The 16,561-nt window shown below is 40.9% G+C and overlaps 1 protein-coding gene across 1 annotated transcript; it reads left to right on the forward strand.

The window, feature by feature from the left end:
• The first annotated feature begins 2,820 nt into the window (after positions 1-2,820).
• On the forward strand, positions 2,821-15,176 carry LOC309694069 (transferrin receptor protein 1-like). Its single transcript, XM_082513810.1, has 18 exons — positions 2,821-2,939; positions 6,929-6,978; positions 7,484-7,721; positions 8,036-8,222; positions 8,321-8,546; positions 8,626-8,748; positions 9,201-9,296; positions 9,569-9,708; positions 9,807-9,958; positions 10,047-10,166; positions 10,308-10,393; positions 10,732-10,795; positions 11,247-11,314; positions 11,416-11,480; positions 11,594-11,687; positions 11,801-12,022; positions 12,279-12,437; positions 12,719-15,176. The coding sequence occupies exons 2-18, from the start codon at positions 6,946-6,948 to the stop codon at positions 12,959-12,961; spliced, it is 2,316 nt and encodes a 771-aa protein (XP_082369936.1). The 5' UTR covers positions 2,821-2,939; positions 6,929-6,945; the 3' UTR covers positions 12,962-15,176.
• Positions 15,177-16,561: the final 1,385 nt, after the last annotated feature.

Genomic DNA, 16,561 nt, shown 5'->3' on the forward strand with positions numbered 1-16,561 from the left:
CCTAGTTGCTGAGATCTCTCTATTAAACCTATTCAGGAGTCTTATTTGAAAGAAAGGAAGGAAGGAGTTGCATGAGGTATTTCTTAATGATTTCAGAAAAGCGGTTGAGTCTTACAGCCTCTCTCCGTGTGCACACTGAACACGTGTGCCTTATTAAATGTTTCGTTTTTTAAATTCCAGACATCTTGTTTTTGTCTTGTCTTTTTTTCTGAGAAAACATTTCTTCCTCTCTTCTTGCACAGTTGGACTATTGTTACAGACACCACACATTATTACCCGATGCCTCACTTTGGATCAGTGTGCCAAGTAATGATTAAAAGAGACAACAAAGGCCGGCCTGAAAACAATTCTTACGACAACTTTACATTCTTGGCTTACACCAACATGGAACTACAACGACGTCTTGCTGTAATAAATGCTCTTGAACTTTCAGAACTCTAAATCCTTAAACGTGAAAGCACTGTTTCCCATGTCCACTGTTTTGTATAGAGAGAGATATATACACAGTAGTGTGCTTCTGAGTCCTAGCATTGAATGTTCTCAAACAAGTGGACTTCCAAAGCAGGTGTGACACAAAAATGTGGGGAAATGATGGTGTGGGAACATTATTAAAGCCGGCGCTCTCGTCACTCAATGACTGCTTTCTGCAAAATACATGTAAGCAGCCTGATGTTGGGCATAAACATGCAATTACTTAAGTCAACCCAAAAGAGCAATTACAGGGACAATTTCACAATCGCGCTTGTTTTGGTTCAATAATCAATAATTAAAAGTGATGGCAAATAAACGAGATTGCAAAACCAGCCATCAAAAAAAGTTTACAAAGACCTGTTTACAAAGATTTACTAATAATTTACCATCAGTGGCGACTGCTTCGCTGCTGCCCACCCCAATGCCCAATCCCAGAGGTTATTGATTGGTCAACCCTGTCTGAATGAACATGACAGTGAGTAGTATAATAACCAAATTATCAATGTCGTCTCCTTTTTTGGCTACTAAAGGCCAGACAGCATCAGTCTTTGCACTGAATTATTTACCAACTTTGGCTCCAGTGGAAATTTCCAAACTTTGCACTCCTAGTCTTAGTGGTAGAATACTGCTCTGTATTAATTCTGAATATAAAGCATTGTCTTTACTTCTGTGCTGTGTGGGAATGAAAAGCAGAAATGGGAAAACTTCAGACACTGACCACAGTCAATGGACCTTCACGTCTTGTCTTCTTCTAGACATTTTCACAGCTGCAGCACAAAGACAACACTGTTTTTGGACTGTGGGTGTATGACACCCCCCCCCCCCCCAAACACACACACACACAGATAAAAAAAAACACAAAAAAAACAGTCCTGACCGCTATCATGTCTGCTGTTCCTCATTTCAAGGTTTCAGTTGATGGAAGAAAAGCCACGATTTATCTGGAAAGGTCATCCGAGGTAGACTGTGGTTTTAAACACAACCAAAATACTAAAAATACCAGAGGGAAAAAAGTACAGTTATAATATTTTATTAGGACATTTTAAAAGTATATTTACTTACATAGATATAAATGGTAATTTCTAATTTTCTGGTTATAATATTCATTCTAGACTTTATAAACTATAATTTTGAAGGGTAGATATGGTACAAGGCCACAGCGCAGCACACTATGATTCTTAAAAAAAAAAAAAGCTGAAGCTATTATAAAAAAAGCTTATCCAGCAGAATTCAGGATTGGATTTCAGTAAAAGTTTGCATCTTCCATAATTTGCACTTTAAACGTACAAGTAAAGATGGAGAAGCTTGGAAGAATATTATTAGTCTTCTTTGACAACTTTAATATTGTGAGTTATCAAACACACATACACACATACTTGGTTATGTTCATTAGCTTCTAGAAATATTTTATCAAATAAGTAGTCTCCATCACTGACAGAGGCCTTCTTCCATCTGTATGCATTTCTGTTTTGTGTGATTTGGAACATTTTAGTTTAAGTTAAAGATTGGTTGCTTTATTATACCACATAATCCCTCATCTACAATAGGTTATTCTTTGTTAGTGCCTCCTCATACTTATAAATATATAAACACAACTGCATGATGAATACCTTCAGAACCAGCTGGTATTTGCAGAAAGAATCTGGCATTATTCATATGCCATGCAGTGCAAATCCTCCTCTCTTTCCTTTTACCTTTCTTTTAGGAAGAAACATGCTGTATATTCCATCCTCACATTTGTGGCATTTTTGACCTTAATAAAAACAATGAACACACATTGAAATTTTAGTTAAGCTGATCCATAGATTTTATCCAAATACTTTTTGTGTAAACAAAAGCAAATTGAAGCAGAACAGCAAATTTCATGTTCTGCGAATAATCTCCTTGTCCCTCTATTTTGGTCTTGTCATTTACATATTGTTGTTTTTCCCCTTCTTTTTTAATAGTTGATACTATTTTATGTCATTTTGTTGCTTTATAGTAAAAATGTTTAATTTGGCTGCATTGATTGTTGTGACAAAGACGCTTCCAAGTACCACATGCACAAATGTACATTTGTCAGAAAAAACGTCTACTTTTTGTGAAAGAAATAGAGCAATACTTTACGATGAAGATTTCGTCACAAATTAAAGAAAAAGCGAGCTTATTGCCGTCCTGTCGTTCTTTATTGCCCCCTTTCCTTCTCTGTTTCACAACACCTACTGCCTCTTTGATGTCCATACCTTGCTTTATACTGGCTCATAGTTCGATTTGACGGTAATAAAGGCTGCAAAAAAGAAAAATGGGCGCTTTGACGTTTCCGCTGTGTTGACGTCACGCGTGCGTAGATCCTGCACGGCCAATAATAAGCGGGGTAGTTGGTGAGTGCAGCGTAATTCCTGGCTGGAGGGTGGAAGAGCGCCGACCGAAGAAGGAACCGCGTGTTACACAGCAGAAGGTCACTCAGGTTGGGTTGTGCTGGGGAGAAGGTGAGCTTTGAAAGAAAAGAAACGATAACAGTAAAAAAAAAAAAAAAAATGAAGGCCTAGCTACACTATTTCAAGTCGAGCTGGGGAAGTGTTAAAGCTTATTGTAGTTAAACTAAATAAGACTCGATGCAGATGGCACATGGCCATCTTTCGCTTTCCTCAGAGTGCGATGTATTAAAATGTTTTTATATCTCATATTCAGTTTACTGATGTGTCAAACTTTGAGCAAATTTGCTAGCTCCGTATCCGAGCACGTGCACGTAGGTAGCCGGTGTCTTCGCGAACGTCACCTGTCACTTTGTCTCGCGAGCTACACGCTGCTGCTTGCAGGGCGCCATAATGAAGCAGGCCGGTTGTCACGTTCAGCCAGCATTGCGGAGTATTGTTCCGGTGTAAGCTAACGCCAGGTCCTCGTAACGACCCGTTCCTGTAACGTGGAGGTAACCGGGCCAGTGTCGAGCCTTCTCATTGACCTTGTCACACAAGCTAAATATAGGATAATGAAGATGCACGTGGTTGGGAGATTTTCAGGAACTTCTCAGATAATCTAACTCGCTGGTCTAAATAAAGGTGACAAATTGTCTCACATAAAACACGTGAAGCTGGCTCTCGCTGTGGATGAGTTCTCGGAGCAGCAGTGGGTGAACTTGACAGCCCTGTAAACTGCGAGCTGTCATTGTCTTAATGGGTGCAGTTTTAATATAATACTGCCGACAGTACTCTGTAGTACTGTTATATAGGTATAGAGGGCTAAATTGTGCCGAAGAGACACACGCTGCGGTATTAGAGTAGAACCCACAATAGTGAAAGTGAACAGGAAACAAAACTCTCCTGAAATCTCTGTTTAGTAAATTCAAGGTCATCCAGTGTCGCTTCTGATGGTTTGAATTCAGAATTTCCTGCTGTTTAAAAATACTTCTTAAAAAAAGGATTTGCTTGCCCTGCTTTTCCCCCAGTGTGACTATCACATGATCTGCTACTCTACAATAACTCCTATACACCGCTTACCTCACATGTTGTTCTTTTCCTCTTAGGAAGCAACATTTAGCTATATTTCAATATATACAGTCTAAACTATAAAGCGCGTCATTTCCTGTACATTGGTGAATGGTCAGGTAAGTTTCTCACATGCTGGTTTTATTTCAGCTAAGGTTAACTCTGTGCTTGGGTGAGGTTTCCACCTAATTGTGTGGTATTTGGATGTGTAATTAACATAGGGGGTGTAGTGCAAGTGCATTGTGGTAATTACATTATTTTATGAACTAATTGTGCTTTAAGTAATGATCCAGTACTAGATAACTGTTGGGATTTTTTTTCTTTTCTTTTGGAAGCTGAATACACATAAACAGACAAGTTGCATAAAGAGCCCTTGACACACAGGAGGAGGGCTTTAATTCCCATAATGACTGTTGTTATGCTTATGTCAGATTTAAGGTGGCAGTGGCTAGTAATTTTAAAATGGTCGGTTAATCTGGTGAATGAGAGTGACTGGTTCAGTTATTGTGTAAAACATTGGTGTGTTCCAAGCTTTTTGTCCTTCTCAATCACCCTCATCTTTACAACAGCTCTGTTCTTGTTGCCAGATTGTGCCTCATGATGAAGCAACAGTTTTTTTTTCAGACAAAGGGTTTTGTTCAGTTCTGAACTCTGTACGAGGAAGTTGCATTTGTAGAGCCAGACTGTACTCCACCTCTCTGACCCTGACAGTGACATTTCAATATTTTGCAGGACTGTGCAGTCCTTGAAGGTTGAACTTGAGGCATACTCGATAAGGAGCTGTGTCTGACAGCTTGAATGTTTTTTGGGAAGATAAACTTGTAAAAAGAGACAAAATGCTGTGTTGTATTTTGTGGAAAAACACAAAATAACTGGTGAGAGTGGCTCGCTGTTCCAGATCTTGTTTTAATAACCTTGATCATGGGCTCACAGGGGGCAAATATCTCCTGTTACAGCTTGGTGTGTGTGTGTGTGGGGGGGGGTGGAGGACCATGCCTGCCAGTATCCTTCTCAGAAGGGTGGGACACACACACACTATCTCTTGGGCACACACACATGTTCAAAAACCTCTTCAACGGTGATGCAGCTTGTGCCTTTTGGCTATAGTTATGGTTCAGCAACTGATGTACAGAAGTGGGCTTCTCCTGTGATGTGAAAACGCTTGTTTTTAGTAAAGTGCTGTTGAAATTGAACATATGAATTCTTGATTTCTATTTAATATTAATATCCATATGTTTCCAAGTCTCAAAGAGTAGCTAATCTGATTAAAGGATCGGCTTAGCTCAGAACCGGTATGCTTGGTATGTACGGCTGTAGACACGGCTCTACCCACCTTAGAGATCAATTAGCTTTACACGGTGACTAATCCTTGCCTAGTTCTACTTTCTAAAGCTCACATCAGTCACACTTAAAGTTGTGAGCAAGAAAAATATAAGGCTGCTCATTTGTTGTCCTTTTTAGAGCTGATTTTACTGCTTTTCAGTGTGGTTCTGGTTTATTACCCTGAAGGTTGTCTAGGTAGTCCTGCCAAGCCATGCTCTAAAGTTACCTCATAGTGCTGAGAATAGACAAAAAAAGTGTTTCCTGAACAACTTGACTGAGGGCAGGTTCCAACTTGTCTGTGCTTTCATTTGCTTTGTGGAAATATTAAGCTTTTTATCTATTCTGTCTTGGAAGCTTGCCATCGAAGTCTATTAAGGTCGTGTTCTTCTGCTGCAAATTAGACCGAGCCTGCCCGCCCGCCTGTTTGTCCCCTTGGCATTTGCCCACACAGACCTTCCACACGCACTGTCCAGTTAGACATCTCGAGCTCCCATCTGTAGCTGCAAATCGGTCCTAAGGATAATTATAGGATTTCTCCTGATTTGTGTGAACAGCACACATTATATTATTAAACACTTCCATACCATTACAGAATGCATCAACCCGCGACTGCACAATTTATTTGTATGCCAACTCTCGGACCATGTGGATTTCAAGTCGGCGTCAACAAAACAATGTTTTCAGTGTTTTTAATCAGGCCAAAGTTCAGTGACCGTGATAGTGATTTAACCCTGTGATTCTAAACTTTTCACACAGTAAAATGATCCACTCTTGATGAGACAAGATTTGAGATGGCTTGGTCTTTTTGTTCTTGAGGGCACAGCTAATGGAAGAGATGTTGAGCCATCAATTTTTATTTATTTATTTATTTGTTTAAATATATTTTTTAAATAAGCAAATCCCACAAAGGCCTGTTCTGATACAGGAAAAAATGTTAATGTTAAGCAATCAAAATGTGTGTATTCAAAATGTTTCTGTAATGTGGACATAGCTTATCAACAAATATCCTTTGTGTGCTGATGGTTGGGAAACTTCCCCTGAAATTGTGATTGCAGTATGAATGTTGCAGCATTGTTTCACATTGTCTGCATGTGGTTCCTATGAAGAGGAACTCCACTTCTTGGATTTTAAAGCTGTTCAGTTACATTTTGGTCAGTTTTTTTTACCTTGTAAAGCATAGCAAGACAAAAAGCTATGCTTTTAGGTCCTTCTTTATCATGCTGAGAATTCCAGTATTTAAGATTGTATGTAGAGAACTTGTATTTTGAACCTTGTTGGCTTTGTTAAATTGACACCTTGCTTTGTTTGGCATACGATTTTGTGGGAAATCAGTGGTCTTGCATTCAGTTGGAGTTTGCAGGGGTCTCAGATGGTGTTTTTTGACGGACACTGGCCTTTTGTGCCTTGAAACGGCACTGTTTTTCTAGTTAGTAAGATAGGAAGCCCTGTGGATGTTTAGACAAGAGGTGGGGATGTATTGTTTGGACATCACAAGTAAAACTGTAACACACTGCTCGCACTGTAAGGGAACTGAAATTGAAGCACAAAGAATTCAAGCCGCACACTACGTGAAGAAGAGGGTTGGTTCATTACCCTTTATAGATTCAGTTGTGGCTGCATTCACCAACTCTGCAATGTTTAACTTATTTTCTTCTTCCTTATCTTTTTAGAATTCTGAGAAGCAACAATGGACCAAGCAAGGTCAACAATATCCAAGATTGTAAGTATAAGTGTAAACCCAACAATAACAGGCTTTGCTTTAAGCTTTCATCCTAAACGGGACATCATCATTTCCACACCTGAAATGACTGTTATTGCAAAAATGAGAACTTGCATGACCAGAATTTAATTTTTATTCTATTTTGGGAACAAACACAGGAAGAACTTGATAAATGCAATTGTTTCATATTCAGAAATGCATTGAAATGTTAAACTGTTAAATTGCATAATTAAGTTTTGTTTTAATTAGTGAGTGGTTCCTCTTGTTTGGCTAGCCACACTGAAACTGGAAAGTCCACCAGTTAGCTGATCTTTGGGTTTGTAAAGCACTTATTATAAATTGAGATCTAGAACTATTCTTCAGTCAAATCTCTGTTCGGTCATAAAAAAGCAAAAACCTTTTACCTCTTGTAAGTCCAAGCAAAGATCCTGAAATCAAACCACTGCTGTTCTTTGGGAGTTACTGAAATAATTTAATCTGCTTACCCTTTTTCTATTTGTGATAGTTTAATGGGGAGCCCCACTCCTACACACGATTCAACTTGACCCAGAATATGGAGGGTGACAACAGTCAGGTGGAGATGAAGCTGTCATCTGAAATAGATGAGGAGACTGGGGGAAATGGCGTTGGTGGCCACCTGAATCACAACTCAAATCGCACACCCTATGTGGCTCAAAAGTTTGGACGTACACCCAAGAACCTCTGCTTTATGGCAGCTACAATCTTCCTCATCTTCATCATCGGTAAGAGAGGGAGGAAGGAAGAAACTCTCTTTAATTTAGTGCACAATAACTTGAGTGGTTCTTTGGGGATCTGTCCCGTTGGATTGTGTGTTACTTGTGAAAAAGTGGAAGTTCACTGTCCGACAGCTATTTTAACATAATTTTCCCGTGTGTGGGTGTGGTGAGGGGACTTACCATGTGTCATTTTATCTGGAAAAACATGGCTTAGCTTTGAGTTGTCATCTGAGTAAGGCACTTCAGTCAGGGTTTGGCTTGCACCACTTAATTCAGTTGATCTGTTCCCATCCCTTATCTGGAATCACTGCCACTTTCAGGCTATTTGATTGGCTACCTGGTCCATCGGAATAAGGATTTGGCTCCCACCTGTGCAACCTCTGCTCTCCGTTATGAAGACGTTTCTGTCGCCCATGAGACCGGTGCTGTTCCCCTCATGGACTGGGATGATGTGAAAAAGCTTCTTGCTGAAAAACTGACTACATCCAGTATGGACGCTGTCCTTGGGTGAATAGAAGCTCCATGCACTGCAGCACTGCACACATTTTGTTATGTGTGTTGTATTTTTAACAGTAAGTAACCCGTTTTTGTTTTCCCTGTCACAGTCAGCTGACCAGTAGCAACCACCGGGCTGGTTCTCCTGGTGATGAAGATCTGGGGAACAAGGTGATAACAAAGTTTAAGGAGTACGGCATGAAGACCTGGACTGATGAGCACTTTGTCAAGGTTCAGGACCCCCCAGCATCTGGATACAACAGAATAGTTTTCAAGAACGGATCAGAGGAACGTCCAACGGGTTTCCTGTCCTACAGCGCCAGTGGAACAGCAAGGGTAATCAGAAGGCTAAATTATGAGTAGGAGAAATGTACAGTGACACTTGCAGTGACATTTCTGTTTCTGATGGCTCCAGGGTGCAGTGCTGTATGCCCATTATGGACAGGAAGATGACTTGAGGCAGTTAAAGGACATGAACATCGACATGAATAACAGGGTGATGCTGGTCAGAGCTGGAAGGATCAGCTTTGCTGAGAAGGTGGGTGGTTTCAAAATAAGGTGGAACATCATTTGAACAGGACTTTATTCCCTGTGGTACTTGTCAATATTTGTAGATGTCCTCTGTTCTTAACCTTCAGTAGAATTCCATTAGAATTTTCGTGTGTGTGTTTCTGTACAGGCGAGACCTTCCGAACTATATGACCTTTTAAGATCTGCAGATTTATATTTTCATACTTTTCTCATAATCTTTCTCCTCCTTTCCTTCATCTGCCTCCTCCATCACTGCATTCTCCTTTGTCATCTCCATCTCATCCTCTTTCTCCCCAACTGAATCAGAATCATACTTTATTAATCGCAGAAGAAATTATGTAAACAAAGACTCGCATTTCCCCTTTTACCATGAAACTTCATTTTATATTATGTGATTCATTCGAATAATTTTACTGTTGGTGATCTTAGCTTCCCATTCCCTTGTTTCTCTGCTTATAGGTAGCCAATGCAGCCAAAGTGAACGCCTCTGCTGTGCTGATCTACCCAGACCCTGCTGATTACTCGATCGGCGAGAGCACTCCACTCTTTGGACATGTGAGTGAAGACAATTTTTACTCCTCAGGTGTAAATCACCTGGGAAAATACACTCAGATTTTCGACATGTTGACAATACACATGTTGTGAAGTGCATTTAAACCTAGCACTGTTCATAAGAGGAAGTAGTTGCGCTTCCTCTACCAGTGCAGTAATCTAAATGATAACCACAATAATAATGGGGTTCATGTGTTTAGTTTGATTAAAGCTACCTTTGAAAAGATGTCATGATCCACTCAAAGATCATCTTTTCATCTGTCTGATTCCCACAGGTCCACATGGGCTCTGGGGATCCCTACACCCCAGGCTTCCCCTCCTTCAACCACACCCAGTTTCCACCTGTGCAGTCTTCAGGCCTGCCAAATATTTTGGCTCAGACTATCACAACAGGCATGGGAATGAACATTCTGAGGTAAGACTCACAAACATCATACTGGTATCAGAAAGATGGTTGAAGCTTGTAATAAACAGGGCATCAATAAAGGGTTGATGTTTGTCTGCATCCCACAGGCAGCTCGGGGGTAGAACTCAGCCAAATGGTTGGGGGAGCATCAATAGACTCGGAGATGAGAGCGATGTTATTACTGTGGAAGTCAACAATGTCCTTACTGAGAAAAGGATAAATAATGTCTTTGGGGTCATCAAAGGCTTTGTGGATGCAGGTACAGCAAAGATGAGTAATGAGAGAGATCCTGTGATCAGGAAATATGGAAACGATGCGAGTGATGAATGTCCTGTGACCGTCTGCAGATCGATACGTGGTCATTGGGGCCCAGAGGGATGCGTGGGGCCCGGGCTTTGCAGCATCAAGCGTGGGCACCAGCGTCCTCGTCGAGCTGGCGCGTTCCATCTCTGACATGGTGGAGAACGGTGAGCACCTGTCGGCAGCTGATGTTTGGTTTTTAATTTCCAAATAAAATGTTCCTGGACGTACACTTCACGTCAGATACTGAGCAGCTAAAGAACATGCTGGCTTCATGAGTTTGATTAATTGTGTTTCCACTTTGATAGGTGGATTCAAACCGAGGAGGAGTATTGTGTTTGCGAGCTGGAGTGCGGGAGAGTATGGGAGTGTTGGCGCCACCGAGTGGTTGGAGGTAAGAAGTGCATGGCAAAGGTTCAGATTAGCTGCATTTTTCTTTTACTCAGCAAAAATAAATCTTCTCATTGTACTTTTTTTGCGATTTCCTTCATCTTTGGTGCTAAAAGAGACACCCCCCCCCCCCCCAAATGCATGAGATATCAATGGAAAGCCCAGGATGTTTTCTACTTCGTACATCAGGATTTTATAGGATAGCTCAAATAAGTCAAAAGATGTAGACCAAAAACAAATGCCCATTAAAGAAGACGTAAATGAATAGACTTATTCTGAGGAGGATAATTATTAGTGATTGTGCTCAGTCTCATTCATATATTGGATATTTCTTTGTTCCAGGGTTATCTGTCCTCTCTGAGCATGAAAGCATTCACCTACATCAACCTGGACGGCATTGTGACAGGTATTTACTTCCATGGATGCAGACTTCTTGTACCCCTGGGGCGATTGTGGCTCAAGAGTTGGGAGTTCGCCTTGTAATTGGAAGGTTGCCGGTTTGAGCCCTGGCTTGGACAGTCTCGGTCGTTGTGTCCTTGGGCAAGACACTTCACCCGTTGCCTACTGGTGGTGGTCAGAGGGCCCGGTGGCGCCAGTGTCTGGCAGCCTCGCCTCTGTCAGTGCGCCCCAGGGTGGCTGTGGCTACAATGTAGCTTGCCATCACCAGTGTGTGAATGGGTGGATGACTGAATATGTGAAGCGCTTTGGGGTTCTTGGGGACTAGTAAAGTGCTATACAAATACAGGCCATTTACCATTTACCCATGAAGCTGTTTAATGTCAAACTTTTACATACACATGCAAAAAGCATCACTTATGTTTCAGGATAACTAAATATTAGTGGTCTTGTTATTCTAGGTCAGAATGGGTTTAAAGTAGCAGCCAGCCCGTTGCTGCACAGCCTGGTCCAAAACGCTCTGAAAGAGGTAACTCCACAGCTGATCTCTTCTGCAGAAATAATTCTGTTGGTCAGTTTTATTTGTAAAATAAAACAAGAGTTTAATCAAAGTATTTGTTTTCTTCTTAGGTGAACTATGACAAGGACAAGTCTCTTCTTTCTCAGTTTGGAAAGAACAACTGGGAGTCTGCTATGTGAGTCCGTCTAATTAAAGATAACAAAGTATAGCCAGTGATGATTATCACAGCCTTCTTGTTTGTAAGTAGGCTGTCATTCTCACTCTTCTTTTTTGCGTTTGATTTTGAAGTCTGGAGCCTCTGAGGATGGACAGTGCTGCGTATCCTTTCCTCGCCTTCTCCGGCATTCCCTCAGTCGCTTTCAGATTCCACTCTGGAAGTTCAGTAAGTGAATTCTTCTGTACTACAAGTTCTTAAATAGTTTCTGAACTCTTTTAACTAATGCCAACTTTGTAGATCTGAGAGTAATTCTTAAAACATCCTGTGTGCCTCCTCAGGACTACCCGCACTTTAGCACAAACCTGGACACCCGAGAAAACCTGAACTCTGTCACAGCCAGCCAGGTTCCTCAGCTGGCTGTGAGAGCGGGCCAGTTTGCAGGTCACATAGCGCTGAGGCTGGTCCATGACCACCTGCTGCAGATGGACCTCAAGAAGTACAACCAGCTCATACGCAGCCACGTGGTTCAGATTAATGGGAAGGTCAAGGCTGTTCAGAGGGTGAGTGTTCACCAGTGTCCTTGTAAAAGAAGATAGTATTTACCTTGTTGAGAGCAGGGCTGCAGAAATCAGGAGCAACTTGACTGTTGTCGTGTTTTTCATCACTCAACTTAAATGATCAGTTTTGAATCAGTTTGTTTTGCCTGGTTACTCCTCTCATCATAGAAGACAAAGCTGTGGTCAGGTCTTGAATGTCCAGCTTACTAACTTGAGTTTGTGGGAGAAAAGTCATCCCTGCATGTTTGTGTGCTTGCAGATGCAGCCCCAGCTGTTGCCCAAAGCTCTGACAGTGCGGTGGTTGATCATGGCCTCTGGCTCCTACAGCCGTGCCTCTAGCGCGCTGGCAGCCGACATCCAGAACAGCGACCTGGAGGACATCGAGATGTGCCGCGTGATCAATGACCGCATCATGACGGTAAGGGGAAAAAACTCAGCCCATCAAGTTTAGTTGATTTCACAAGCTGCCACCTCTGCTTTTGATGAGCTGAAATTACAACTTTAGTGTTGGTTTAGCTACCTTTGGATCGTATATTAAATGGGATACATCACATTTTAATCACAGTCAAGTGTAATAGTTGATGTAGGTAGTCTTCAGTGTCTGCTTTCTGCTTTTCAAAGGACGGGACTGTCCAATAAATTTGTTGATAACGTTGGTTTTTATCCAGCTCTTTCATGATGTCCGTCTTCTTGCTATAGGTGGAAAGGAACTTCCTGTCACCCTACGTTTCTCCCAGAGACAGCCCCTTCCGTCACATCCTGCTGGGCTCTGGTAACCACACCCTCAAAGCTCTGACCAACCACCTCGACTCTTTGACGACTGCCGACCCCGACGCAGACGCCGAGCTGTTCCGCAACCAGTTTGCCCAGGCGACCTGGACCATTCAGACCTGTGCCAACTCCCTAGCAGGGGACATCTGGTCTCTGGATAATGAAATCTAGAAAAGTCCTTTTCCCTCCCTTGTTCATGGTTTGGCCCTCTTATTACAACAGGCAGTGCTGTTGTGATTAATCACCACGTTTTCAGCAGATATCTACAAAGTCATCATATCATTTCCACAATGTTCATTTTCCTTTTATCTAAAATTCTCTTAAAGCCAAACATGTTGCAAAGTGGTTTGTAAGCCTTCTGCCTTAAAAGGACTTAACCCTCTAAGAATCTTGAATTTGAACATGTGGTATTTAGTTATCACAGTCTTAAATCACATGGTGCTAGTAATGTCAACAAATGTTATGTGGAAGTACTACTTTAAATTGGTGTTACCTCTGAATGAGTTGGATTTTTTTTTCTTTAATTCCAGAACAGTATCAGGTCAGAATCACAGTAAAGACTGTGTTTGCCAGCTCAGATCTTTAGACCGCAGTATGATAACAATAAGCTAATGACTTTGTATTTGTTTACCACGAGGCAAACTGCTGGTATTTCTGCTACTGCTGCTGCGGCTTGGTGTTCAAACCTGAGCTGGTTTCTATTGGTAGCTAAAATATCCCATACTGTGCTGATTCTGCTACACAACTCAAGTCAGAAAATAGATGCAGCTGCTGAAAGAAGTGCAGATTGATTTACAGCATGCAGCAGCAACAGTGCACACAGATTTGGAATAATCGGCTACTTTAAATGGGGAAAAGTTTTAATTATATGCAAGAATTGAATTTTTTAAAAAATGGTCTGAATCAAATACGAAACACATTTTTTGGCTTTGGAGCTAATCTGTGCAGACCTGTCAAAGCAGGGGAAAAGGTCCTCAACCATGTGGCACTGAAACAGAAACCGTATGTTTATTTATTGTGTTATTTATTTATCAGTGGCAGGGTTCACTATAAATAGTTTTTATTCACGTTTTATATAAAAAAAGTATAATTATCGGGGGCAGTGTCTTCCATAATTATGACAGTTATACTGTCGAAATGACAAAAGCAGCATCTGCTAAAAGAAGTGTACATGTGCACCGACAGCTGGTACACAACAGTTTTTCTTTCCCCTCTGTCAACTGACACTGAACTGGTCTCTGAGCAATGCCAGCTCACACATCACACCTGACAATATTTACCCGTACCTGTCCTTTGGTGCATGTACACTTCTCATCTTGATGGCATTATCGGGAGCAGTGATTTCCATAATGTGAAAAACAGAAGGTAGTTTTTGCCTACCAGTGTGTGCCGTATCGGAGGCAGTGCCCTCCATATTTCACTGTAGGGGTGGATGTTTTTTATTATCGGGGACAGTGTTTCCCATAATGTGTATATACAGTACAAAGCTACACATCGCACACGTTTGCATCTTTGCAATCCCATCTGGCGTTCCAAGCTGACTTCTTCAGCGTTTCTCTCTAGACAGGCAGGTTGGCACCCAGAGCACCTGATCACAGATCAGTGTCTGTGTCATTAGTGAGGCCAAGCAGCTGATGTGCTTGTTTTTAGCGAGACGGTCTGTTTTGAAGCGAACGCTGGTCTGCTCTGGTCTTTTCTTTGCATATGGAAGGTGTCTTTGCTTTAAGGAAAGCACAAATGTGTAATGTGGTTACAACAGCGTGTCTCCATAATCAGCCCCCACTCTGTGTTATGGAGTTAGTCTAATGAATTAAAGTTCATTGTACCTTCTCCTTTGATGAATTCACTGAGATTTCCTTGTGCCTCTTCTTTTGTTTCTGAGCTGACGAATACTTGGATTGTTTCGTTTTCATGTATCAGGGTTCAGTTTATTTTATTTTTTTTCCTGTTTCTCTAAGAATCAAACTGGTGTTAAAACAGAGTTGCTAGACAGAAAACAAATGGATGCGAGTCCATTTCAAATGACTGAAAGCAGGATTCTGTCCAAAACCCATCTGACTGATTGTAGTTCATCAAACTTGTTAACATGATGCATTAACCATTCGTCATTTGAGGGATTTTTACCTTAATCCTGTTGGTTTATAATGAGGCAGGTTCTAGAAATTGCAACTCCATTTTCAGCACTGGCTTGTAAGAATTAGCAGATGAGTTTTGGATCAAAGGGGGAAAATGTAACCCTTGTTAAAGAATGTTTGAAAATGCTCGATTATTATTGTGCGTGGTTTTCTTTTCTTTGTTCTTTTTCCTTTCTCTCAAACTGTGCGCACATTTGCTTTGCTTTATTTCAGTTGTTTTGTTTCATTGCTGCAATAAACAATCACAGCTATTGGAGTCTTAGTTTCATTATTCATTCTCAATAACATGGACACTTTGTCTTGTTTGTTAGGCTACTAATAAAATTTGGCACTGTATTGTACATTAGCTTATTGCTTTAGTTCTTAAAACAAAACTACCAGTGACCTTTTTCATTATTCGGTGCCTTGCTTAATGGTGCTGGTGATCATGGTTCTCGTGGTCATCTGGCGTCCTCTTCAGTCTCTAACTCCCCCAATGAGGGTTTCTCTTGTCTTATCAGAGGTGGGTAGTAACCAATTACATTTACTTTTTTCCAAAAAGTAACTTTTTGAGTAGTTTTACTTGAGTAATATTATTATGAAGTATCACTACTCTTGAGAAATAATTCTGGCCATTCTACTCAGTGTGAATAACTTCAGTAAAGGAATAATAAACATGTTTTAACCAAAAATGCATGAGACACAGACACAAACCTACAGTTTATGTTGAAATGACACTTCTTGTTTGTACATAAGGTTTGTTGTTTTAATGTTATTCTATCTGCTGAGCCTGTTGTGCCATTTGGAGAGGCAAAGCAACACCATATATGTCAGGGTTTCTGGGTCTTTGACCCAGTATTCTTAGTTCATGTTCACTGTTTATATTCTGTCTGCTTCACCTCCTGTTTTATTGTGTTAGCCTTGGTCCATGTGCATTATGTTCCGTCCTCTTCCCGTTTATCATTAGGTCATTATGTTCAGCTGTGTACTCACCAGGTTCTAATCTCTCATCACTCAGCCTGTGTATTTATGTCCCTCAGTTCAACCAGTCCAATGTCGTGTCATTGATGTTATTGTGATGTTGTTCTCGCCGCTGTTAGGTTGTCCTCTGTTCAGTTCCGTCAGGTCAGCCGGTCAGTTGTCAGTCAGTCTTTCATTCATCCATTCAGTCAGTCGTCCAGCCGGCCAGCCGTTTCCTACTTCTGTTCTGTTTGTTCACTCCGTTGACAATAAAACACCAATCTTCACCTACCTGTGAGTCCAGCATTTGGGTCCTCCTTCTTTCGTCCACGACCTCATCCTGACAATATATTTATATTACCTTCTGTAAATATTCGTTTAATAATGATTTGGAAAAGTGTTTCTTCTTAGATTTATTGTTTTGTAATCATGTTATTTATATACATTTCTTTTTCTGTCTTTAGTGCAAATTTTGGTATTTTAAACGTTGTTCTTGTCTGATTATCTAATTTTTTTTTTTATATTAAATCAGATGTTATGATCAGTTACTCAATATTCAAGTAGCCTTTTTTTAAATAAATACCGTTTTACTCTTACATGAGTAATTTCTTGGATGGCTGCTTTTTACTTTTACTTGAATAAAACTATGTTAAGGTAGTGCTACTTTTACTGGAGTACAATTTTTGGCTGCTCTACC

The sequence above is a fragment of the Aulonocara stuartgranti genome (genome assembly GCF_965226115.1).
Source record: "Aulonocara stuartgranti genome assembly, chromosome: 18".
Classification (NCBI taxonomy): domain Eukaryota; kingdom Metazoa; phylum Chordata; class Actinopteri; order Cichliformes; family Cichlidae; genus Aulonocara; species Aulonocara stuartgranti.

Excerpts from the sequence above, each read along its gene's own strand:
- LOC309694069 (XM_082513810.1), top strand. The coding sequence starts at position 6,946 with ATGGACCAAGCAAGGTCAACAATATCCAAGATT. Across the intron at positions 10,394-10,731 it reads GCGCCACCGAGTGGTTGGAG|GGTTATCTGTCCTCTCTGAG; the intron begins GTAAGAAGTGCA and ends TCTTTGTTCCAG. Across the intron at positions 11,688-11,800 it reads GATTCCACTCTGGAAGTTCA|GACTACCCGCACTTTAGCAC; the intron begins GTAAGTGAATTC and ends GTGCCTCCTCAG.